Raw genomic sequence first — 26,405 nt, 5'->3', positions numbered from 1 at the left:
ATCGGGCCTTCTCGGTGGTGGCTCCTCGCCTCTGGAATAACCTTCCCCCTGATATTCGCGCGGCCCCCTTGCTGGATATTTTCAAAAAGCAACTAAAAACACTGATGTTTCGGCAGGCCTTCCCCCCCAGTTAATTCCTTACTCCTCTTTCCTTCTCTTTCTTAGTGTTTTATCCAATTGCTGAAAGTTTTCCACTTCGTATAATGGTTTTTATTGTTGTTGTTCTCTTTGTTGTGAGCCGCGTAGAGTGGTCTATCGACTAGATAGGTGGGATATAAAATAAATAAATAAATAAATAAAAATACTCCAAAGTTGTGTACTAGTCCTTCCCTCCAGTAGTACTCTAGGACAGAGATGGTGAACCTTTTTGAGTCCAAGTGCTCAAACCATCAACTTATTTACTTTGAAGTGCCAGCACTGCAATTAAAACCCAAATACTGAGGTTCTAGTTTAGAAAAAACAACTGTTCCTACACTGCAAGGGTCAAACACTTGTGATTTTTCCCCCTATGGGCGGTATTACCAAAGAAATACTTACCGGTCCTCCAATCCCCCATTGGACTAGACCGGTAATGGTCGCCATTGCACCTCTCCACTGGACCACTGCACCAGCAGAGGGGAGTGCCAAAATCTGGGATCGGAGGACATTGAGTATTTCTCAATGGTGACTTATGGCTCGGGTGCCCACAGAGAGGGCTGTGTGTGCCAGCTGTGGCACGCATACCATAGGTTCGCCATCACTGATCTAGACAATTGGAATAAATAAAATATTGCCTCTGATATTAGTAGTAGTATATACGCATCATGACTAATAACCAGAAATAGTCTTATCCCCTATTAATTAATACAATCCCCATTTAAAGCTAAATTGACAGTCACTGTCACATCCTACAAAAGCAAATTGCAACAGAGGAAGCAAATGTATGAAGAACTGCTTATTTTTGCCTGTCCTGAATCTCTCACCCACCATTCAACTTCATTGGATGACCCCTTCTCAAGACTGGGATTTCCTCACCCCTGCCATTCACTGGTCAGCGATTGATTCTCACCTTGTATCTTCTGTTGTCTTTACTATGTACATGTGTTGCCATTCCTCCAATATTCTCAATATAGTATGTATAGGACTGTCCTATTTTTATGTCCACAACTACTGTATCAGATAAACTGAGGGACAGTCATTGGCCCAGTGTCATCCAGTGAACTTCAAGACTGAGTGTGCAGTTTGGAATATAATCTGACTCAACAAAGAGTGTTGTGATACCTTCAAAGCTAACCTCTTCTGTGTAACTTAACTCAGACACTTTATCTGAACTCTACTTGCTACCTCAGCTTTCTGCTTCATGATAAATCAGTGTGACAGAAAGACACACTCCACGTGCATTCTAAGGGCAAGGATAGCTCATTGCCTTCAAGACTCAGAAAATAAATAATTTATATACAGCCTTAGTGATCAAGGTCATTACTTGTCCCAAGTCTGTTGTGGTCATCTGCTGTTATAAAACGCTTGAGTGCTGAGTATTTTGTTGTTGTAATATGTATGCATTGCAGTGGTGTAAAGGAGTGGAAATGATAATCTTGCTAGGTAAGTAAGGTTCATAATTTCTTTTATTTTCCCCCCTTTTCTTTTCCGGTAGAATTGTGAAAATGCTGCTTCCAGTAACCAGCCGCACTCGAATTAAGCGCAGTGGCATCAGTCCTCTGCATTTGGCCGCAGAAAATAACCGCGATGATGTCTTAGAAGACCTAATTGAGGCTGGGTTTGATGTGAATGCCACTCTATCTGATGAACGTGCTCGACTTTACGAGGACAGGCGCACAAGTGTCCTCTACTTTGCTGTTGCTAACAACAATATTTATGCTACTGAGCTCCTGCTTGAGGCTGGGGCCAACCCCAATGTTGACTTCATCAACCCATTGCTCATCTCTATCCGCCAGGGCTGCTTGAGAACAATGAAGCTACTTCTCAATTACGGAGCCAACATTGACGCTTACATTGCTTCCCACCCAACTTCTTTCCCTGCTACTATCATGTTCTCCATGAAGTACCTTCCTGTCCTGAAGTTTCTGTTAGATCTAGGTTGTGATGCCAATTCCTGTTTTAACTGTCTGTATGGGAGTGGCCCGCATCCTCCTTTAGATACTAGGAGGGACAGATATTATGATACCCAAGTGAATAGAGAGCGAAGCATTGTGCAGGTAAGTCTGGTTCCTCGTTTCTATGGCATTTGGAGGAATGTGTGGGGAGAGGCTGTTATCAGAGGTGGGAAATTTGGTTAGTTTCTTTCATCTCAATATGAAGAAATATGTGAATTTTGTTTAATTCTTGTAAAAATGAAAGCAAATGAAAATTTATGCCATGTGCACCAGTCAAGTTTCAGTAGAGTGCAGCTATTTCCAGCATTGGGAAGGCCATGTTCTACTTGTTTCTCACATACATATTGTTGTTGTGTGCTGTCAAGTTACCTCTAACCTATGGTGAATGAACACTCTTTAAAATGTCCTGTCCTCAACAGTCCTGCTCAACTCTTCTAATCTCAAGCCTGTGGCTTCCTGTAGGGAGTCTGTCAATCTCATATTTTTATTGTTCCTCTTTAGTTGTTAAGTCATGTCCGACTCTTCATGACCCCATGGACCAGAGCATGCCAGGCCCTCCTGTCTTCCAGTGCCTCCCGGAGTTGGGTCAAATTCATGTTGGTAGCTTCAATGACACTGTCCAACCATCTCGTCCTCTGTCGTCCCCTTCTCCTCTTGCCTTTACACTTTCCCAACATCAGGTTCTTTTCCAGGGAGTCTTCTCTTCTCATGAGATGGCCAAAGTATTGGAGCCTCACCTTCAGGATCTGTCTTTCCAGTGAGCACTTAGAGTTGATTTCCTTTAGAACAGATAGGTTTGTTCTCCTTGCAGTCCAGGGCACTCTCAAGAGTCTCTTCCAGCACCACAATTCAAAAGCATCAATTCTTTGTCGGTCAGCCTTCTTTATGGTCCAGCTCTCACTTCCATACATCGCTACTGGAAAAACCATAGCATTTACTATGCGGACCTTTGTCGGCAAGGTGATGTCTCTGCTTTTTAAGATGCTATCTAGGTTTGTCATTGCTTTCCTCCCAAGAAGCAGGTGTCTTTTAATTTCATGGATGTTGTCACCATCTGTGGTGATCATTGAGCCCAAGAAAGTAAACTCAGTCACTGCCTCCATATCTTCCCCTTCTATTTGTCAGGAGATGATGGGGCCAGTGGCCATGATCTTAGTTTTTTTGATGTTGAGCTTCACACCATTTTTGGCACTTTCCTCTTTCACCCTCATTAAGAGGTTCTTTAATTCCTACTCACTTTCGGCCATCAGAGTGGTATCATCTGCATATTGAAGGTTGTTGATATTTCTTCCAGCAATCTTAATTCCAGATTTGGATTCATCCAGTCCTGTCTTTCACATGATGTATTCTGCATATAAGTTAAATAAGCAGGAGGACAATATACAGCCTTGTCGTACTCCTTTCACAATTTTGAGCCAATCAGTTGTTCCATATCCAGTTATAACTGTTGCTTGCTGTCCCACAGATTTCTCAGGAGATAGATAAGGTGATCAGGCACTCCCATTTCTTTAAGGACTTGCCATACTTTTTTGTAGTCGACACAGTCAAAAGCTTTTGCGTAGTCAATGAAGCAGAAGTAGATGTTTTTATGGAACTCTCTGGCTTTCTCCATAATACAGCCCATGTTAGCAACTTGGTCTCGAGTTCCTCTGCCCCTTTGAAATCCAGCTTGTACTTCTGGGTTTTCTCAGTCCACATATTACTGAAGCTTACCTTGTAGGATTTTGAGCATAACCTTGCTAGCATGAGAAATGAGTGCAATTGTATGGTAGTTGGAGCATTCTTTGCAGCTGACCTTCTTTGGGATTTGGATGTAAACTGATATTTTCCAGTCCTCTGGCCAGTGCTGAGTTTTCCAAGGTTGATGGCATATTGAATGTAGCACCTAACAGCATCATCTTTTCAGATTTTAAATACAGTAGTTTGACTGGAATGCCATCACCTCCACTGGCCTTGTTGTTAGCCAGGCTTTCTAAGGCCCACTTGACCTCACTCTCCAGGATGTCTGGCTCTAGGTCTGGCTCTAGGTCAGCAATCACGCTATCTGGGTTGTCCGTGGCATCCAGATCTTTCTGATATAATTCCTCTGTGTATTCTTGCCACCTCTTCTTGATGCCCTCTGCTTCTATTAGGTCCTTACCATTTTTGCCCTTTATCGTGTCCATCTTTGCACAAAAAGTTCCTTTAATATCTCCAATTTTCTTGTAGAGATCTTCAGTTTTCCACTTTCTATTCTTTTCCTCTATTTCTTTGCACTGTTCATTTAAGAAGGCCCTCTTGTCTCTCCTTGCTATTCTTAGGAAGTCTGCATTCAATTTTCTGTAACTTTCCCTATCTCCCTTGCATTTTGTTTCCCTTCTCTTCTCTGCTATTTGTAAGGCCTTGTTGGACAGCCACTTTGCTTTCTTACATTTCCTTTTCCTTGGGATGGTTTTTGTTGCTGCCTCCTGTACAATGTTACGAGCCTCTATCCAAAGTTTTTCAGGCACTCTGTCCACCAAATCGAGTTCCTTAAATCTGTTCTTTACTTCCACTGTGTATTCATAAGGGATTTGGTTTAGATTATACCTGAGTAGCCCTGTGGTTTTTTCTACTCTCTTCAGTTTAAGCTTGAGTTTTGCTATGAGAAGCTGATGATCAGAGCCACAATCAGCTCCAGGTCTTGTTTTTGCTAACTGTATAGAGCTTCTCCATCTTTGGCTGCAGAGAACATGTTTAGCCTGATGCCTTCGATGTTTCCCAGCATTATTTCCTTTTCCAGAAAGTCTTGCCTTCTCATGATGTGCCCAAAGTAGGAGAATCTCAGTTTTGTAATTTTTTCCTTCCAGAGAAAATTCAGATGTAACTAATGCATATGTCACCACAGCCTGATCAGACATCTCCAGGAATGGGTGCAGCTGGCATACCAGTTTTAACACTCCCCGCCACTGCTGAGACTTAAGCTTCCAGGCTCAGGCATCAGTCCATGAATCTATCAAAGCTGTGAGCCTGAGTTTTCAGGTGGAGTGTAACCCAATGCAGCACAAATTGAACCTCTATTCCCTGATCTGCCTTACAACTGATGAGGAGCACCTTTGTCTTTCCTAGATTAGGTTTTAATCTCTTTGTCCTCACCCAGACCATTACCGATGAGACCCTGATTTTGAGCAGAAATAGAGGCCACCTACATACTGGTGATACCAAGCTCCAAAGCTCTGGACAATTTCTCCTAGCAGTTTTACTTGTATGTTCAATAGCATGGGGAAACAAATCAGAATCCGGAGGGACATCACACAAAGTGTCACATGGGAGTGTTCCAACAGCAGCTTCTGAGTTCACTCTTCCAGCAAAGATCAGACCCACTGCAAAACAGTGCCTCCAAGTCCCATTCCCAGAGAGACAATTGAAAAGGATACCATGGTTTCAAAAGGTGCTGAGAGGTCTAGCAGAGCCAACGGGGACATACTCCCCTTGTCTATTTCCTAGCATAGGTCATCCATCAAAGCAACCAAAGCTGTTGCCATCCCATAACCAGCTCTGAAGCCAAAATGAAATGGATCTAGATAATTCATTTAATCTAGGAACCCTTGGGGTCCAGAAACTACCATGCCCTCCAGCACTTTGCCTAAAAACAGATATTGAAGACTGGTCAATAATGATCTAAGAGTGGAGCCCAAGAATAAAGGGTTAATAAAGGGTTTACAACTGCCTCCTTTGAACATGCCAGTAGCCTGCCTTGCTGCAAGAAAGCATTTAGCACTCCTTTTACCTACTCAGCCAGTCCCCCTCTGGCTGCTTTTCTAAACCAAGAAAAAAAAGTATCCAGAATACATGTGTTGGCTCTCACCTCTCCAAGGATCCTGTCCAAATCCTCAGATTGAACTTAATGCATTAACACAGGGTGAGCAGGAGCCGAAGTTACATCTGCAGGACCTGTATCAACTACAGCATTCAAGTCAGAACACATCCAAATGAGTTTGTAAAGTGCCCTGCAAATTCATCACAGTAGTCACTATCTTGTTCTTGTGGCTGAACATGTAATAGTTCAACCTTGATCAATAAAACAGCTCTGCTGGGAGATTCTGAATAAGGGCAGCAGAGAAGAAGAATTACTTTGCTGCTGCCAGTGCTATGGAATATGCCTTTAAATGGGCGCTAGTCCGTCATTCGTTGGATTCGCTTCCACATTTTTCACCACTGTCACTCTAATCAATGTCCCACTTGTTCCATCACCACCAACTTTCTAGAAAACCATTCATTCTATGGGAGGGGATGCTTAGGAGTGACTGTGGTTCTGGTCTTAGCCATTTCCCCCTTACAGAGGTCAACAAGGAACATGACGGGATCGCCTGCCACTATGACAGAAAAATCCCCAAAAGCTGTTAGGAAGCCATTCCTGTAGTCTTCTGAGACAGATCATTTTAAATTGGCCGCTACCCCATGGAGGATGTGAGTTGTTCAGATCTGTTCTGACTTGGATGTGGTCGTTGGTATAACTGGAACTCAGGTCAGCGGATGTAGCTGGAACTCAGATTAACTCAGATTAACACCAGGTAATGATTTGCCTAAAACAAGGGAAGAAAGCCCTTCTACACCCAGATCCTTTCATGCAGAAAACTAGATCCAGAGTGCACTCTTCTACATGAGTGAGGCCACTTGGGGACAGATCCATGGTTGTTCATGGAAGGGATGAAGTCCTGAGCTGCTCCTAATAAGGGGTCTCACTATGTGTGTGGAAGTCCCCCAGGACAAGCAACTGAAGGGACTTCGGCATCCTCCCCAAGAGTAACTCCACCAACTCAGGAAGGGATATGTACTTTCAGGTATACACACTCAAACCCAGAAGACTGTGGGACAGGGCTCCTGGTGAGGAGGCCAGAGTCACTGTAGACCACTGTAACTCCACTTCTCTGCACCCCAGGTCTAACTTGCTGTTTCATAGAGAAACCAGATAGGCAGAACTGAGAGAGATCAACTCTTCCAGCTTCATCCAGCCATGCCCCTGTTGTATAAACCATGTTGGCATGCTCATCCAGGATCAGGTCCTAGATGGCTAGTGTTTTTTCTTTTACATGTTTATTTAATAAAAGAACAAAAAATATTCCTGTGCATATTGTATACATATACAACTCTTGGATCCACGATGCATTTCTGCACTTACTGGGTGCTGCCATCTTCATGTGTATTGCTGCTTGCCTTTGTCTGGTGGTTATTGGTCTGGCTGAGGGTAGGTAGTCATACTAGAAGCAAGCAAGAAAATTTCTGTGTAGATTATAGTAAAGGTGTGAATAGAGAAAAGCTATGGGTTGTTTTAAAAGAAAGTGGTGTGTCACGCTTGTCATGATCCATAATCTGTACTCTGGACAATTAGGACAGAATAAGAAAAAGAAGAAAACAAGACACTTTCCAACTAGCAAAGTATAGTTTATCTATTCAGTATGAATACAAAATGTATCATATGAAAAGCTGAATTAGGTTCAGAAGAAGGAGCACTGTAAATTGGAGGAAGAACATTAGTAATGTAAGATATGCAGATGATACCACATTATTGGCAGAAAATGTCAGTGATGTGAAACAACTGTATAGAGGATGTTGAAAGACAAAGTGCCACAGCAAACGTATAGTTGAACATGAAGAAAGAAAGAAAAAATGGATACAGAAGCTTACAAAGTTAATTTAACTCTAATACTGGCAATGAAGAAAATTACATTGTTTAACTTTTTATATATCTTGACTCAATAATTAACCAAAATGGAGACTAGAACCAATAAATCCAAAGGACATTGAGGCTTGGAAGGGTGGCTATGAAGGAACTAGAAAAAAGTGTCTATGTGTAAGGAGGCTTTCACTTAATCAGCATCTTATCCCTTTAGCATGCAATAAATTAGGTCCTAAAGACTGTAATGAACAATTAAAGCAGAAGATTAATGATTCACAAATAATATTGTCTCCAAGCTTAATAAAAAAGAAAGGAGAAAAGGTGCATATTAAATCTGAAAAGTTCATATCAGCAACAAGTGGAACCTGCAACAAAATGTTGCCGTGCGCTTCTCTGCAAGATTCCAGGTTTCTATGCTTTGTTCCATTCTATTTTACTTTCTCAAAGTTCCATGCAGAGCAAGTGTGATCAGATCTCTTTGAACTATATTTCCTTCCCTTCTCCTGAGGTTTACATCCCTAAAAAATTTTCTGTACCCCATAACATGAGAGAGGTATAAAAAGGATATTCTCCTGTTTCTACTGATACCTCTCTCTTGTGTGTGGACAATGCTGATTTGGCTACATGTAGTTAGGAATATGAACTCAAGGAATTAGTTTGCAATGCTGTTTAGCATATATAATGTAGAATTGAGAATTATTTTGCCTGATGGCCACTAGATGGCATTTCAACTATAACTTTTGACAGACTGAGAGTAAGAGTTTTTCACCTTCTTATACTTTTCCAGAATCAGAATTCATAAAGCCACAGAATACTTATTTTTTACTTTCAGGGCAGTATAGATGAGAGTCGTTTCTGTCAATATATGAAAAGGGAGGTTATTGTACAGACAGATTGTGCAAATATGAATGCAACCACTGATCATGTCCTAAAATATAACAAATGCATCCTCTTCAATAATTGCTAAGTGGGAAGAGAGTTTATATAGCTGTTTCATGTGAAATACCAGGCAAATATCATGAGGATCTGGCAAAGCACTTTGGAAATTAGTTTTTAAATATAGTCTCCTTCCAGAAGAATTAAACAATATTATTTATAATTAGATGGCACACCAGAATGTCTTTCAACCTGATGTTCAAAATACAAGATCCCTACCACTATAGTTTTTAATTTTATACCTTTAAAACACCAGGGAAATCAACAGCTTTTCATTAAATGCCAGATTTTTTTCCCAGTTTGGCAAAAATAACTGTAGGTACAAATTTGGTACATATCGGCAACTTGAAAAGATAGTATGAAAATATATTTAAAACCTCTGGAACAGTTGAAAACTATGCTTTGTATTCCCTCTTTCCTTTTTCCTTCTCCACATAGATAGATGTACAAAGCTAAGTCATATGATTACCCACAATATAAATTACAACGCTCCCCCCCCCCCCCCGAAACAAGGTTTCCTTGACTAAAAAATGTTTTGTGGACATTTTTGGCACTTGATTTTACTTTTTTGTGAGAACTGTGAAAAGTTTTATATGAAGCAGTTTATAAATTCTCTAATTAATTAATTAATTTGCTAACTAACTAACTAACTATCTCATTTCTCCTAGTTTTGCGAAATGATTTCCGCTCCAGAGATGAGTCGTTGGGCAGGGCCCATTATCGATGTTCTGTTGGATTATGTGGGCAATGTACAACTTTGCTCGCGGTTGAAGGAGCACATTGACAGTTATGAAGACTGGTTTAATATTAAAACCAAAGCAGGTTGGTTAACATAGTGGGTTGCTTCGCACCAGAATAAAAATCATTCACACTGCCATTCAGTGGCAACTCACTTTTGCTAACCAGCAAATGTCGTCTGCTGGGCTTCTAGTTCAAATGTCAGAGAATGCTACAGTTAGCTGATTTTTGTTTACTTGCTAATTCATATGAATGGCAAAATACTTCAAGTTTCAAATGCTCATTCATAGATCTTGGTCTCTTAAACTGAGAACCTTAGTTTTGTTGCTATACCTGGAATGTTTAAATTAAATAATGGGATAGAAAAATTAAAATAAATATATATGCTTCCATGAAAAGAAGTTTTTGAATGGCCACTTTGGATCCTTTGAGTTGAAAAATAGTAAAATGTATTTATTCATTTATTTACAAGATTTTTTTTAGCCGCGCCACTACCAGTGGTCTCTGAGCGGAGTACAATATCAAAACTTTTAAAACATTAAAACCATTAAAAGTAGGCAATATTATAATAATAAAGGTAAAGGTTCCCCTTGACATTTAGTTCAGTCATGTCTGACTCTAGGGGGCGGTGCTCATCCCAGTTTCCAAGCCGTAGAGCCAGCATTTGTCCATAGACAGTTTCCATGGTCACGTGGCCAGTGGAATTAGACACGGAATGCTGTTACCTTCCCATCATGGTTGTACCTATTTATCTACTCGCATTTTACATGCTTTCAAATTGCTAGGTTGGCAAGAGCTGGGACAAACGATGGGAGTACACTCCATTGTGTGGATTTGATCTTACGCCTGCTGGTCTTCCAACCTTGCAGCACAGAGGCTTCTGCGGTTTAACCCACAGCACCACCATGTCCCTACATTATAATAATACCCTATATTAAAAGCAGTCATTATAAAACATTAATATTAATAAATCCTGCTGCTCATATGGCCAGCTTAAGAATACTATTTAATTAAAATGCTGGCTAAACAGAAATGTGTTTGCTTGGCGCCAAAAAGCCAAAAGTGTTGGAGCCAGGCGGATCTCTATAGGGAGGGTGTTCCAAAGTTCATTTATCTTCTTGTTTGCCTTTTCCCCCCAGAATTACCCAGGTCACTTGTTCACCTCTGTCGGATCAAAGTTCGAAGTGTGATTGGGAAGAATCGTATTCCACTTATGGACACTTTGCCTTTGCCTAGAAGACTGCTTCGCTATTTACAACATGATTATAGTGAGCAATGAGCTCAGCTAAATCTGGTGGTCAATCATTTAACGGAGTGGCAGCCATATTTATAACAGAGAACACTCACGTGACGGAGAAAGACTGATACCATGGAAGAAAAGTCTTGTGTTCCTATGTAAAACAAAGAAAAGGGGACGCCTGCCAATCAGAAATGGAGCAAGAGCTAATCCAGAAGCATTTAGAGTGAAGAAATCAGGTTAAAGAACAAGTTGGGGGGGGGGAAGTGCTCTGCTATTGTTCTGAAAAATAGACTTTGAATTTCTCAGCACCTCAATATTACTAGCTATGTAAGAAGGAAAAAGCAGAACATAGACGACAAGTTCACAGAGGGCATCACAGCTTTCTCTGAGCACATATTAGCACAGATTACTGTAGCCAGAATTAGACAACACATTTCTCATTATCATAGGGACATTTTTTACTAGGTGTGATATTCACAGAATTTGTTGACAACTCTATTTGTGATCTATCAAATCACACATTATATGTCTGCATGCTCCAACTCAGGGGCAACACATGTATTTTTACAGCCAAAGATAAGTGATGCAAAAATCTTTTTAAAAACCCACAATAATGGTAACTTCTGTTTCTCTTTATTGGTTGGTCAGCCTTTATCTTTTTCTAGTTTCCTGAATTAATGCAACTTTCAGGCTGCTATTTCCATCTCAGCAAACACCACCGCGTTTACATTTTTTTTCTTCTTCTACTGGTAGTTGACTTTGTGGTTGAAATGACCACAGTGCTTCACACAACAATATAATAAAAGTAGCTGACTTTATTTCTTAGTCAGTTCAATAAAAGTAAAGTAGAAGTCCTGAGCCTTTTACAGAACAGTATTACATTTGTTTCCACGTAGTTTGTTTGTTTTTTTTTTCTAAAAGAAGTGGCTCCTGTGAAGAATTTATGATTCCAATAAAAATAAAACAAAAACCTTATCACATGAGAGATGAAATGAAAATAAATGTTGTAGTCCATCAATTAGAGCATGTCATTAAAGCCAAATTCTATTACAATAGCAGTGAAGGAAGGAAAAGATTCGGGTCTTGCATTGCTTCAGAAAGACTACAGAATAAGAAGTTGCTTGACAACAGTGGCAGTGATTTGCACAACTGCAGACAAGACACTGGATCACCCCTTTGTCCTAACCTAGTAATGAACTGGGAATATTGCTGTTCAGGGTGATGCATAAGCAAGTGCCCCAGTACAGTACTGTATCTCTAACAGTGAATGCCTTATGATTGTTGTGTAGTAATTAGTGCAGTGAAATCATAGTTTGGCTGTGGTACATTTAAACAAGATGTCCATATGACACTAAGTTTTTAAAAGGTAAATTCATTTCCATTGATGCCTGTGATTATTGTTACCATTGAATTCATGTTAAATACTTTCATGAGAAAGTATTACACTTGTGACATCATTTTTTTTACAGCACGTAACTAAATAGATACCTTAGGAATATAAGCATTGCTAATTGGTCCACCTTATATTTAAAAACCTGAGCTTTGATCATGTGCTTTTATTTTAGAAGACTGATAATGACAACAGGCCACATAGTCTAAGCAGGTGTGTCTCCTTACTGTACAGTGGGGTCTTGACTTGAGAACTTAATCCTTATTGGAAGGCGGTTCTCAAGTCAAAAAGTTTGTAGGTCAAGTCTCCATTGACCTACAGTGCATTGAAAACCAATTAATCCCGTAACAGGCCGTTTTTGTTCCATTTTGGTTTTTTTCTGGTCTGTAAGTCAATTCTCAGGCTGCAAGTCAAACCTAAATTTTGCGGCCAGAGAAGTCTGTAACTCAAAAAGTCTGTAAGTCAAGCCATCTGTAAGTCAAGGGTCCACTGTACCACCGTGTCTTCTCTGCTTAGACCATGGGGTGACAATGGTGTAGTGACAATGGTGTAGAGCTAAGCTATCAGATTCAAACAGAATTACCGGTACGTAATATTTATTATATACACAATGATACATCTCAACAGTGAATGGTGAAAATATACAAAATAGACTGTAGAACACTTTGTGGAAAAACCTATCAAAACCTCTTACATTGTAATGCAGTGTTGGGGTACAATAAGGAACACTTTGTACAGTCCTTTTTGAAAATATCCATACACAGTAATATTATCAGGGTTGAATTTTGTGTATAGTTGGTTTTCTTTTAACTTCAAATTTGTTTGGATTCTGGGTGGAGCAATGATAATAATGCTACTAATTATTTAATTTACAATCAAATGTTCAGATCTGAGGAGTCTGATAAGCTCACTTTTAAAATCCAGTGTACCAAAGAAAAATCAGCAGAGAAAAAGCCCTTTCAAGTTTCTTTCCATCATTTACAAATAAGTCACTTCAGTGGTATCTCATAGACAAAGAAGGGGGTGCCCCAGTCTTTATGGTTTAGAGAGGCACCCGCCTGCTCGGTTCATAATCTAAGGGTGATCTATTCATGTCCATTAAGTAGCAACAGATGCCATCAGGTGACTGGATCTGCACTGCAAGAAAGGTTAGCACAAACCTCAGAAGCTTCAAGCATAGCAAAGGGAGAAATGATCCATTAAAAAGCTCTCCTAGCAGCCGTGCTTTTGCTCGCTCAGGTTTGTGCCTTTTTACACAATGGGTTTACATTTATCTGCACATAGTGCATGCTACCTCTTACTTGTTTTTCCCCATCCAGTGACCAAAACGTATGTACAGAAATATTTTTATGCACAGGTTAGCTGGGCTAGGTTTGCAAGAGGCTGCTGGATTGAGAAAATAAGACTGCTTCAATACTGTGTTAATGCACTTTCCAATAATCATGTAGCAGTCTACTCTGGGGAAGGACAGGCATGGTAGCAGGTCTATGGCCTTGATGATTCCCTAGATCTGAAAACTGAACATTTTACAAAATTATATCACCAGTTAATACTATGTTTTTATAAAAAGTCAAAACAACTTTATAGAAGTTGTAAATTTGGTAGAATATTTGCAATCTTTCCATCTAGTTAGGGTGCTATAACAAGTTCCAAAGTTTTAGCATACAGAATGGTACAATATATTACTGGATAATAATAGAAAATCCCAGTATCATATATGATTTTTTTAACGAATAATTGACGAGATTTTCAAAATACTCTAGCATTCTGTGGCCTGATTGATGTATCATTTCCATAGGCATGTGTCCAACCCAACTTATGTTATAATGCATTTGTGAACTTTTGGTTTTGTTACAGCATTTTTTTAAAAAAATGGTATTTTATCAGGAACGGAATGTGCAGTACTACAACCATGTAATATATTTAGGTATTGTTTGCATTCAATTTGAGTAAAAATTGTCACGTAAGTAATGATGCTTTTTTCACACTAATTTAATAATGGTGTGTAGTAAAGAGGGTAGGTGGGGAAGACAAGAGAAAAAAAGGAAGTTCAGTTAACTTGTGGAATTTCTGCAATGCAAAGCTTAAGCTTCAAAAGATTACATAACGGTGGGCAACTTTGGCAAGTTTGCGGGTGGGGGAGGCATTTTTCAATTTTCAATACAGATCTGATGTGGCTCCAGAGCTCTGGCATGGGTGAGCTTCATCATTCACTTCACTGGACAGAACTGCCCCACAGGCACAAAGCAATGTATATGTACATCTGCTTCCTCCAGTGAGGTAAGCAAGACGATGAAGGCAGGACAAGTTTGTATGAGCAGCCACAAGTGATTACTCCATAAGGTGTCATATCGTTAGAGACTAGAGAACATAGAACAAGAGTCAGAATCACAGTGGGGTATGTTCATTAGTGGTGTACTTGGGAAATTGACTCCTAGTCACTACCCAGGCAACATACCGTATTTTTCGCACTATAAGACACACCTTTTTTCCACAAAACAGGGAGGTGGAAAGTCTGTGCATCTTATGGAGCAAAGAAAACAGATTATTTTTTCCTGTTTTCTTCTCCTAAAAATTTGGTGCATCTTATGGAGAGGTGCGTCTTATGGAGCGAAAAATACGGTATGTACAAATTTGAGAGTAGGCAGAATTGAAAAATAATTCACCACGTGCCCTGGAGTAGCCTTACAAAGAAGTTCATAGAGGTTACCAATTCACATTTTTACTACCCACATATATCCGCATTAACCATATGGGCAAATTTCCAATCTTTATTGTAATTTACAAAGGCTTCCCTGCCTGGTCCATTAAAGTAATGCAGACTCACTACCCATAACTGGGACAATGGCTGCTCATGTACCTTTTCTGAAATAATACTTTATAATTGCTTAGCTATGCCATATAATTTCACAAAAATGCACAAAACTATGAAATGTATCATTTTAAACTTTTTTTAGGTACAAAATTTCACACTAGGGCAGTCACTGAGACATGCAGTAGCAAATAAACCTACTGAAAGGAGAACAGTTTGCAAACAGAAATCTTCTTATGATAAAATATCAGTCTATAGCCACAGTTTAGTTGTTCTGATCCTTTTAAATATGTGGAAGTCTAATTAAGTTCTACATTTCCTGTATTTGGGTTGAGACATATACATATAAACTGTAAAGTCTGATTCTTCTTATTTGCTTTTCCCATAATTAATGTCTAGTAAATGCAAGAAAATGCAAGAAAGTAAAGTGGCTATCTAATGAGGCCTTACGAATAGCAGACAAGAGAAGGGAAACAAAATACAAGGGAGATAGGGAAATTTACAGAAAATTGAATGCAGACTTCCAAAGAATAGCAAGGAGAGACAAAAGGGCCTTCTTAAATGAAGAGTGCAAAGAAATAGAGAAAAAGTATACAAAGGGAAAAACCAGAGATCGGTTCAAGAAAATTGGAGATGTTAAAGGAACTTTTTGTGCAAAGATGGACATGATAAAGGACAAAAATGGGAGGGACCTCACAGAAACAGAAGACATCAAGAAGAAGTGGCATGAATACACAGAAGAATTATACCAGAAAAATCTGGATGTCCCAGACAACTCAGATAGTGTGGTTGCTGACTTAGAGCCAGACATCCTGGAGAGTGAAGTCAAGTGAGCCTTAGAAAGCATGGCTGAAAACAAGCCCAGTGGAGGTGAAGGCATTCCAGTTGAACTATTTAAAATCTTAAAATGAGGCTATTAAGGTGCTACACTCAATATGCCAGCAAGTTTGTCAGCAGTGGCCAGAGGATTGGAAAAGATCAGTCTTCATCCAAATCCCAAAGAAGGGCAGTGCCAAAGAATGCTCCAACTACCGTGCACTTGCTCTCATTTCTCACGCTAGCAAGGTTATCCTACAAGGTAGGCTTCAGCAGTATGTGGACCAGGAACTCGCAGAAGTACAAGCTGGATTTTGAAGGGGTAGAGGAATGAGAGACCAAGTTGCTAACAGGCTGGATTATGGAGAAAACCAGAGTTCCAGAAAAATATCTACTTCTGCTTCATTGACTATGTTGATTGTGTGGAGCACAACAAACTATGGCAAGTTCTTAAAGAAATGGGAGTGTCTGACCACTTTATCTATCTCATGAGAAATCTATATGTGGGACAGAAAGCAACAGTTATAACTGGATATGGAACAACAGATTGCTTCAAAATTGGGAAAGGAGTATGACAAGGCTGTATATTGTCTCCCTGCTTAATTAACTTATATGCAGTATACATCATGCAAAAGGCAGGACTGGATGATTCCCAAACCGGAATTAAGATTGCCAGAAGAAATATCGACAACCTCCAATATGCAGATGATACCACTCTGATGGCAGAAAATGAGGAGGAATTAAAGAACCACTTAATGAGGGTGAAATGGTCTGTAGCTCAACATAAAAAAAAAACTAAGATCATGGCCACCGGCCCCATCATCTCCTGACAAATAGAAGGGGAAGATATGGAGGCGGTGACAGATTTTACTTTCTTGGGCTCCATGATCACTGCAGATGGTGACAGCATCCATGAAATTAAAAGATGCCTGCTTCTTGGGAGGAAAGCTATGACAAACCTAGACAGCATCTTAAAAAGCAGTGACATCACCTTGCCGACAAAGGTCCGCATAGTCAAAGCTATGGTTTTTCCTGTAGCGATGTATGGAAGTAAGAGCTGAACCATAAAGAAGGCCGACCGCCGAAGAATTGATGATTTTGAATTGTGGTGCTGTTGTCGACTCTTGAGAGTCCCCTGTACTGCAAAGAGAACAAACTTATCCATTTTGAAGGAAATCAACCCTGAGTGTCCACTGGAAGGACAGATCCTGAAGCTGAGGCTCCAATACTTTGGCAATCTCATGAGAAGGGAAAACTCCCTGGAAAAGACCCTGGCATTGGGAAAGTGTGAAGGCAAGAGGAGAAGGGGACAACAGAGGATGAGATGGTTGGACAGTGTCATCGAAGCTACAAACATGAATTTGACCCAACTCCAGGAGACACTGGAAGACAGAAGGGCCTGGCGTGCTCTGGTCCATGGGGTCACAAAGAGTCAGACATGACTTAACGACTAAGCAACAACAACAACAACAACAAAAAATGACAGTAAAGCATAGCTTTTCTCAGAAGAATTCCTTTGAGTCAACATTGCAGAAAAACAACTCTGGCTTCTGAACTGAAAGTTTTAAATCGCTGGCATCATTTCATGTTTCACTGCGGAAAGATTTCAGTGTAAGAAGATAAGATTTTCAATGATAAAATAATAGTCCTGAGTAGATTCAAAATTGCCCTTCCCGTGGAAAAAGAATAGAGAAGGAATAGTGAATTTCAAGAGCATTTCTCATAGCTACTAGTTTGCAGTAATTTGGTTTAGTATTGTCTCACATAGTAATCTAAAATATGGGTGATTGATACTGAGGAATAATCACAGATTATCTGAAATGTTGGTGAGACAAGACCTCCTTAAACAGAGCTCAGGCTATTTCTCTCAATCCTATTCCATCCTGATTGAATCAAACCATCCTAAAATGGATTATGCAGAGAAGGTGGAGTACAGAGAAGGCAGAGTACATGATACTTTGCACTAGAGCTCTATAACTCCTGATCAATATATATAAAAAACAAAAAGCCATGCTGGGTGGACCATCTGCTTCAACATACTGTTTCTGACAATAACCAACCAGGTGTCTCTGGGAAATCCACAAGAAAATAATAAAGGCAAGTACGCTCTTACTGCTGCTACTAAGCAACTGGTATTCAGTGGAATATTGTCTCTGAACATGAAGTTGTCTTCGAAAAATATTCCCCTTAAAAAAAAAATTGTCCAAATCCATAACATGTTTCTCTATCTTTTCAGGACAGTCTACAAAAATTTGAAATATTTTAATAAGAGATTTTCATGTCGTTGTACATTGGTGCCAAACCATATCCATAATATATGCATCCCAATGTAATTTGCTAATTTATTTTACTGGTTACTCAAATGTAGTATATGCAAAACCAATTTGACTAAGTGATAGGAAAAATCACTCCACAGTTATATCTGCACGATACTTTATAAAGGCATGCATTTCTTTATCTCAGGAGCATTATATGAGTCATGCATGTTACTTCCCTGTTCTTCCTCCATAAAGGTTAGTTACACGAAGCAATGTTATTGATTATGCGGTCCAGTATCCTCATCTCTGACAAGTACCAGCTCTCTAGGGTCTCTGCAAACAGAGATCTTTTTTTACACCTGCTACTTTTGAAACACTGCCTGCTGGAAAAATTACCACCCTAAAATGTGTGTCAAGTAAGTTCCACTGTCTTTTGTACTACTGTAACATTCACCTAGAGAGAACACTTGACTACTTGCTTCTAAGCAACAAATTCACAGAATCACCAAGGGCAATGCTGCTAACAGGGCAGATGGATCACAGATTCATTTGCCCTGTTCACAATTCATAGATACACAGGTTCAGCAGCAATTCCTGCATGTATGCAGAAGATGTAAATCTCTCCAGAAGACACTTTTCCAATGGAAAACATTTCAACAGTGGAGGTTTATAAGAAAACAAAGTTTATTATTTTTGTTTTTGTTTTTTTTCACATTCTTACACAACAGAAACAATGAGTTCTTACTAAAGTGTGCCTTACACTTCTATACAAATTCTTTCTACAACTGTGAAGGCAAAGAGAAGCCTTGTCTGTGTAACTTCACACTCATCATTCATGATGCTTTCTCGGCCAACCCAAGCAGACAAGTTGTACACCCAGGATGGATGATTTTTATGGTTATCCATTTCATCATTTTCCTTTTCATTCTCCCCTTCCTTCAAGGAACTCATGGTTCATAGTTCAAACTACTCTATACTCCACTCATGCACCTTCTCCACAACCCTGTAGAATAGGTAAGGCTATATGAGAGGATCATTGGTCCAAAGTCCCCCAGTGTGCTTCAGAGCTCAATGGAGAACTGAATGGTGCCGATTAAAAAAGGGGCTCCTGCCTCACATTTTCATTTCTTTGTGTGACTTCAGGAACAACCAAGATCCCACATCCTGGGCAGCAGAACCCGGCCAGTTATTCTTTCATGCCTCAGAACTGGAAAGTTTTAACTGCCTCACTACAGCCTTCGCCTGCGTGCCTTCCCTTCTCGCGGAGATGGCCTCAAGGTGGATCTCGGGGTGGTCCAACCAAGGCTGAGTGAGATACCCTGCCACTGCAAATCAGAGGAAGGCTCACCGGCCTAAATGTACCCAAACACGCTGAAGATGGGAGGTGGCGCGGCAGGCTTTGTAGGGATAGGTTTCCATACCACAGGCCGGTGCACTTTCTGCCCTGCCCCGCTGCCGTCGGGCTTGCAGAAGGCCTCTCCTTCCGTTGGGCAGGCCACGTTTTTCCTCCAAAGCCCCAGGGTCGAGTAGGGGGCGGCTGGGGGCAGGGCGGCCGCGAGAGGCGGAGGGTAGGCCCCGGGGGAGGCTTGGGGTCTGTGGTACTGAAATGGACAGCAGCTCCAGGCGCTCAGGACCTTAACGGCCCCTCTGTCCGGCTCGTTCTGGGGACTCTCGGCCGAGGAACCCGTCCCGTCGCTGTCGGCGCCTTTTTTACTCTTCTTTCGCTCATAAAGAGGCGAGTCCTTGAGGGGCGGCGGCGGCGGCGGCGACGACGCGTTCGTTGGGAAAAGGACTCCGTTGACGCTCAGAGGGCCCGTAGCTGTCCTCGGCTCTTCCCAAAAAGAGGCGGGCAACTGCCTTTTCCTCATGGGCACTTGGTCGGGCCTGGGGGTCGCCTCGGCGGCGCTCTGGGGCTGGCGAGGGTGAGCTTCGCCCACGGGCTCGGCGGCCTTGTCGCCTCGGGGCGTGGCGGAGGCGCTGCCATTTCGGCCTGCAGAAACCTCTGCGCCGTCGGCGGCGGCCAGGCCTCGCGTTCTCGCCTCAGCCGCCTTTCGCTCCCTGACAGGCGGCGGCGGCGGCGGCGGTTGGGGCTGCATGTGGTGATGGTGGCACCGAGGCAGGCGGGAATATTTCTGGGAGAAGCGCTTGAGCTGCTTCTGAAGGTACTTTCTGTGGTCGACGGAGCGGCGGCAGGGAGCCGACTTGTCCAGGGCGGCTTTGATGTCGCTGGAGGCCAAGTTGACAAAATTCAGGAGGGTTTTCACCTCGCTGTCGGCCGAAGCCATCTCTCGCAACTCAGAGAGCCGCCTCCGGTGAGAAGGGTCGGGGGGCAAAACGTTCGTCCATGAAGTGTTTTCTCCTCCTTTGTCCCACGTCTCTGCCAGTCTGGAGGACACACGAGCAGTCACATTCACAGGGGAGATGGTAAAGTTAGGCTGAAAAGAGAGGATGAGGAATTATATAGTCTCTGACGTTACTGTGGACTTAAAACCTTATGTCCCTTTTCTCTGGAGGGGAAAAAAAATAAACAGGTTGGTATGCTAATGATTTTTAATCTGCTCATAAGGGGCTGACACATAGGATAACTCTGGAAAATTTTGCATGCTATTGGGTGATTCCAGAGTCAGAGCTTTTAGTGCTACAAACCCAAAGATATCACATGTTGAGTTCTGTAGTTCCTATCTTGCTAGATTTTTCTTGAGATATGGAAAAAGAATAAGTGGTGGGAAAATACAGGAGAGCTGCAAATGGAAGAGACGCTGTCTGGAACCCACATGAACCTTCATTAAATAGGGCATGTTATGAGAGATGCATACACATACGCATGCTTTTCATATATATGTTTTGTCTCCTAGAAAGTATGATGTGCCTGACCACATAATAGTTACTTAGTTATAAACTGCTCACATTTTGGAGCTGCATTTAGTTCCTTTGGTTGTTACAGTTTAAATGGGCTTATGCTGCAGGTCTCTTTTTCACAGTATAAGATCAGTCAATGTTATATCTCTGTTACATCAAGTATAAATTCAGGGATAAAAATGCTTCGCTGACATACATTATTGACATGTATAGGTTCATACAAATAGGGCAACAGACACTAAAAGCGTTTTCCTGTAATGTGTAAAAATGCCCAAAGATATGACAAATACACCTTCTCATACATTTGGTATGCTCACATAGCACATAAAGATTTGTGCATGTGTGTACATCTTAGCACCACTGATAACTGTTTCATGTAGTTAACCACAAAGGTATTTTACGTTGTAATCCTATACATGTCTGCTTAGAAGTATGTCTTATTGAATTCACTGTAAAGGATAGGAACCTTGGATACTAAATACTTAAAACTGCATTATAGTTTCTCTCCCATATTATACATATTTAGAATTATATTTGCACAAAGGAAAGCCACTATAAGAAAAACAATAGTTTTTTCCCTAGAAAAACAGATATTTTATCCAAACGATTAACTGATTCTAATATCGGTAATTGTCTCACATACTGTTGTTTCTTTTTCTATAGGATCACTCCAAAGACTTTGCTGCACATTTCCTTATACTGTAATACATTACTTTACAGCCATTCAGTAAACTAACAGATAATGCATTTTTGCACCAGATACATGCTTATTACCACAGCCATCCTTCAACACATAGCTTCCCCCTTCTCTCTACAGACATCACTTACCACCACTATGACCTCACTAGTTAATCTTATTAGGCAGGTAGCACTTAACCCTTGCATTGAATCTATGCATCACTTTCATGATGCTCCAACTTAAATACACGTTCCCTCCCAGCTAGATTGTCTTTTAAATATTGAGTGTTACTGTAACTCTGTGGTAGAGAAGAAGATGCTCACTAGCTAATCTTGTTACATAGGTTAGACACTACCAACCTTTAGAGAAGCAGCCGGACCCTGTGAGTGTTTTGCAGCACTTGAGTAAGCTGAATGAATATCAAGTCCTTCTAGTTAGGAGGCTTTCTCAGGCCAATCAGAAGCCACTTTGCCAAATACAAAGCATCCCAATCAGGCATTAGGCTCCCCGTTCTCACATTCTTTGCCATCACAAATTGTCACCATGGGGACAGCCACAGAAAGACAGCTAATAAATACGATCATTTCCCTGTGATTCCTACCATTCTTTTCGTTCCACCCCTTCCCCCTTTTCTTAAACACAGTCAAACATGATATTCTGAGGATGAGTAAAGAAAGTTTGTTGGAGGCCCTTTTCTTTAAACTACTCCAAAGCTGTCTGAAGGCTGGCACTAACCATGCTTGAGTAACACTGGACAATGCTAGTTTGGAAGACCTGGCTAGCCTACTTTTTAAACTGTTCTTGATCAGGGTTTTTCCCCCTTAAAGGGAGGGTGATGTCAGAAAAAGGTAGGAAAGGAACAAATCTCTAAAGAGATGTGCATATATCCATGGAAAAGGAGCTTGAGCGCTCAAGAATCTTGTCTTTATGTTTGCCCCCTCAATTGAGCCACACAAAAGCTGAATTACCCATTCAAACTACCCGGACAAAAGGATGGAGTTGGATAGTACTCTTGCATCTGTAGTCAAACAGTTAGAGACTTAAATCGAGTCGTCATGATGGAGAAAGAGTTAGACAAAGCCCATAGAATTGCCATCAGCAAACATTTTCCTGTGTCATATTAGTGGGTCTCCATGACTCCCCCTGGCCTGGGGACAATAGCACAAGTTTGCACACTCGACTACTGTCACCCTGCCAACGCTGGCAAAGAGCAGAAACAGGACAATCCTTTAAGGGGAAAGCATGCCCACTGCAGGGAAGGTAAGAAGAGAGGGAAGAAAAGCATGTGAAATGCTAATTGAGCTGCTTCCTTTATTGATTCAGAGTTATGTGAGTCCTCATCCTCCTTGCAGGGTTGTCCTTAGGGGTGGCAATAACTTAATAGCATGCTAAAGCTGGGAATCCCACACTGTGTGTTATCCCCACAGAGATCTTTAAGAATAGGAAAGGAATCAGGGAGGGGAGTTGCCCTGAGTGAATTTCAGAAATGCTAGACATTCAGGAATAAAGCCAGCTAGCAGTGCACTGTATCCAGACACAACCAAGGCTGGAACAGACACGAGTCCAACTGTTTCCAATCTTAGCACTGAAGTACTTTCAAGATATATAGGACATGTATAAGTACCATTAAATACAGTATTGACTCAGATCAAATCAGCAAGAATTTTATCCCAGCAGGCACAGGATTTTCAGGAAATATTTTAAAACAATTGAATACTGAAATACATGTTGGACTTAACAATAAAGAACTGTGCATTAGACTGCGGTACAAGATTTTATAAACAGTAATTGGGTGAATAAAGAAGATTGTTAGGATATTTTTAAAATAGTCAACAATCTATGTTTTTGAGTGGCATACACATTAAAAATGTAATATGACATACATAATTAAAAACATTGAAAATAAAAAAATGTAGTAAAACAAGTATGATAAAACCAATAACAACACATAGCAAAACTATACATAAAAACAAACACCAGGGATAAATCCTAATACATGAAATTGTATCTGGGTGGGTGCGTATGCATGTGTGTGAATCTTCAGTATTTATTTTAAAAAAATATTCATTCTCATAGCTAAGTTTTAAAAAGTGCACATTTTGAATCTGGTTTAGATAGACTTGGATCTAGTCTAAATTACTGGGGATTCTGTTGGAATCTGTGAGAGATGGTAATGACTGAAGTGCCATTGATTTTAGTGAGTATAACTATCTCAGTGTGGATTCAGTCCATTATATATACTTGAAATTAAAGAATCAGGAAAAAGTGTTCTAAAAATAGAGGAATTCTTTTTAGTCTGGAGCATGGATCCAAATTTTATTCAAGGTGAAGTTTTTAAACTTTTCCTGTTTACGAACTTGTTTACAAAATCATAATTATCATCTGTATATGAGGTTTAAACAGAAACACAAGTGGCCTTTGCCTCCAGGAGACTGCATTCAACTATGCAATTCAGTTTTTATTACAGGGATCACAGTTTTCATGTCTGTATTGTAACACAGTACATACATTCTTCATCACAGAAACATCTCAAATGATAAAAGTCCTCCAATAATTGAGTTAACTTGTATGAACGTCCCAAGGGCATACAAAATAACATGATTTTTTTTTACCCCTCTCTTTTCAGTCCCTGGTACATAAAATCTTTGAGAAACATGTCATGCCTAGAACATCAGTAACCCCACTAATTTTCTGTGTAGCAACTGGTGGATTATTGAAAGTCCTAGTTATCTGTGTGAATTGAAAGGTTATACTAAAGTGTGTTGGCAACTTGTTTAGCTGCAGGGATGCATTGCAACAATTAAGTTATTTGTGTTTACTTTGACTTCTTAGCTTCATACCACAGTTTGGCATGGAGAAGAGTTAACATGCTTTAAAAGGCACTTTAAGTAAGGAATGATTCCACTCTCCAAATCAGATTTTCCATTATCTTTTAGACATTTCTTCAACAGCAGTGACCCTTAGCTAGAAGATGTAGTAGACAAGAGATTACTATTTTTGTTGGCTTGCCTAGAGCAGTGGTTCTCAATGGTGTCTGGAAGGCAGCCTGCAGCACTGCAGAGAGATAGGCAATAGATTTGTTAACCCTTTCTTTCCCAGTATTTATAGACACCTCAACTGCTAACTATTGCTTGGTTCCATCTTGAGTGCACCACAGGGACTGAGCAGTTGAGACACTGGAGTAAAGGAGTCAGTAAGTCTTTTGCCACTGCCTTAACTTTAGAGAAAGTGGCTAAGAAGTACATCTCTATTTGTATATAAGTCTTCAGAATCAATGTCTATACTAGGGCTATATGAAAAGTTTAAAATACCTGAATTCACACTTTAGTCTCTGTTTGATGCCTAAGTTCCATCAGCTGTCTCCCAGAAACTTTCCTTCCTTCCTTCCTTCCTTCCTTCCTTCCTTCCTTCCTTCCTTCCTTCCTTCCTTCCTTCCTTCCTTCCTTCCTTCCTTCCTTCCTTCCTTCCTTCCTTCCTTCCTTCCTTATTTTATTTATTTTAATTTAATTTAATTTTATTTTATTTTTTATCCCGCCTATCTGGTCAGGTCAGGACCACTCTAGGCGGCTAACAACATAAAATAGTACAATAAATATACATATAAAACTATTTTACATAACAGAAATATTAAACAAAATGGGAGAACTATAGGAAAGGGAAGAAAGGGCATCAGGAATTATCTGATGGGAAGGCCTGCCAAAACATCCATGTTTTTAACTGATTCTTGAAAATACCCAGCGAGGGAGCCACACAAATCTCAAGAGGTAGGTTGTTCCAGAGGCGAGGAGCCACCGCCGAGAAGGCCCGATTTCTTATCTTTTCCTTCCGGGCCTCCCTCGGCGTTAGGCTCCTCAACCTCACCTCCTGGCTTGCACGAGTGACACGGGTAGATCTTGGTGGGAGTAGGCATTCCACCAAGTATCGAGGCCCTAAACCGTTTAGGGCTTTGTACGTGAGAATCAACACTTTGAAGTCGATGCGGAATCGGATGGGCAGCCAATGCAGTGCGGCCAGAGTGGGTGAAATATGTTGGTATTTTCTCACTCCACTGAGTAATCTGGCCGCCGCATTCTGCACCACCTGTAGTTTCCGCAGCAGCCTCAAAGGCAGCCCCACATAGAGTGCATTACAGTGGTCTAATATTGAGATTACGAGCGCATGCACCAAGGTAGTGAGCGCCCCAACATCAAGGTAGGACCGCAGCTGGGCTATCCGCCTGAGATGAAAAAAGGCGGTACAGACCACCGACGCCACCTGAGATTCCATAGTGAGCGCCGGGTCCAGATGGATCCCCAAGCTGCGGACCCCATCCTTGGCGGGCAGAGTCACCCCCCCAAAAGAAAGGGAGTTTCCCAAATCCCCAACTGTAGGGGCGCCCACCCTCAGTACCTCCATCTTGTCCTGGTTCAGCCTCAGCCCGTTCTCCTGCATCCATTTCAGTACGGCCTCCAGGCAGCGCTGGAGGGACAGAACGGCATCTCCTGCAGTTGGTGAAAAGGAGATGTAGAGCTGAGTGTCATCAGCATACTGATGACACAAGGCTCCACACCCCCTGATGACCCCACCCAGCAGCCTCATATAAATGTTAAACAGCATTGGGGAGATAATCGACCCCTGTGGAACCCCACAATTGAGACTCCACGGGGCCGAGACACTCTCCCCAAGCTGCACTCTCTGGGGACGGTCCTCCAAGAAGGAACGGAGCCAGGCCAATGCCAGGCCACCTATTCCCAACTCAACTTGCTTGTATAAGTAACGTATGCCCATTTTCTTATTGACAACTAGTGATGTGGTTTCGCTATGGTTCAAGTGGCATCTGTGCCTTTGTAGAGCAATGTTTGTCCTCACCCCACATTCCCAATATTTTAGAGAATCTAAACCATCACACTCAAAAAGTATGTGTCCTCCACTCACTGAGACCCTATATCTCTGCCTAATTTTCTGCC

The 26,405-nt window shown here is 41.1% G+C and overlaps 2 protein-coding genes across 2 annotated transcripts in view; one reads left to right on the top strand and one right to left on the bottom strand.

Moving 5' to 3' along the window:
* The window catches only part of ASB2 (ankyrin repeat and SOCS box containing 2), a 48,873-nt gene extending 34,867 nt beyond the window's left edge, over nucleotides 1-14,006 (top strand). The window contains exons 8-10 of the mRNA XM_072986606.2: nucleotides 1,634-2,195; nucleotides 9,336-9,489; nucleotides 10,545-14,006. Of these exons, the coding sequence (XP_072842707.1) occupies nucleotides 1,634-2,195; nucleotides 9,336-9,489; nucleotides 10,545-10,684 (856 nt within the window). The 3' untranslated portion in view covers nucleotides 10,685-14,006. The remainder of the gene's footprint in view (nucleotides 1-1,633; nucleotides 2,196-9,335; nucleotides 9,490-10,544) is intronic.
* Nucleotides 14,007-18,583: 4,577 nt separating this feature from the next.
* FAM181A (family with sequence similarity 181 member A) lies at nucleotides 18,584-21,878 on the bottom strand. The gene is made up of 2 exons (XM_020802220.3): nucleotides 21,819-21,878; nucleotides 18,584-20,356 (listed from the first exon to the last, which is right to left on the bottom strand). The coding sequence occupies exon 2, from the start codon at nucleotides 20,204-20,206 to the stop codon at nucleotides 19,274-19,276; it is 933 nt and encodes a 310-aa protein (XP_020657879.3). The 5' UTR covers nucleotides 20,207-20,356; nucleotides 21,819-21,878; the 3' UTR covers nucleotides 18,584-19,273.
* Nucleotides 21,879-26,405: the final 4,527 nt, after the last annotated feature.

Source organism: Pogona vitticeps, chromosome 1 (assembly GCF_051106095.1).
Source record: "Pogona vitticeps strain Pit_001003342236 chromosome 1, PviZW2.1, whole genome shotgun sequence".
NCBI lineage: Eukaryota > Metazoa > Chordata > Lepidosauria > Squamata > Agamidae > Pogona > Pogona vitticeps.
This window is presented reverse-complemented; position numbering and strand designations above follow the sequence as displayed.

Bases quoted from the DNA above. Each gene is read 5' to 3' on its own strand.
- FAM181A (XM_020802220.3), bottom strand. From the start codon at position 20,206: ATGGCTTCGGCCGACAGCGAGGTGAAAACCCTCCTGAATTTTGTCAAC.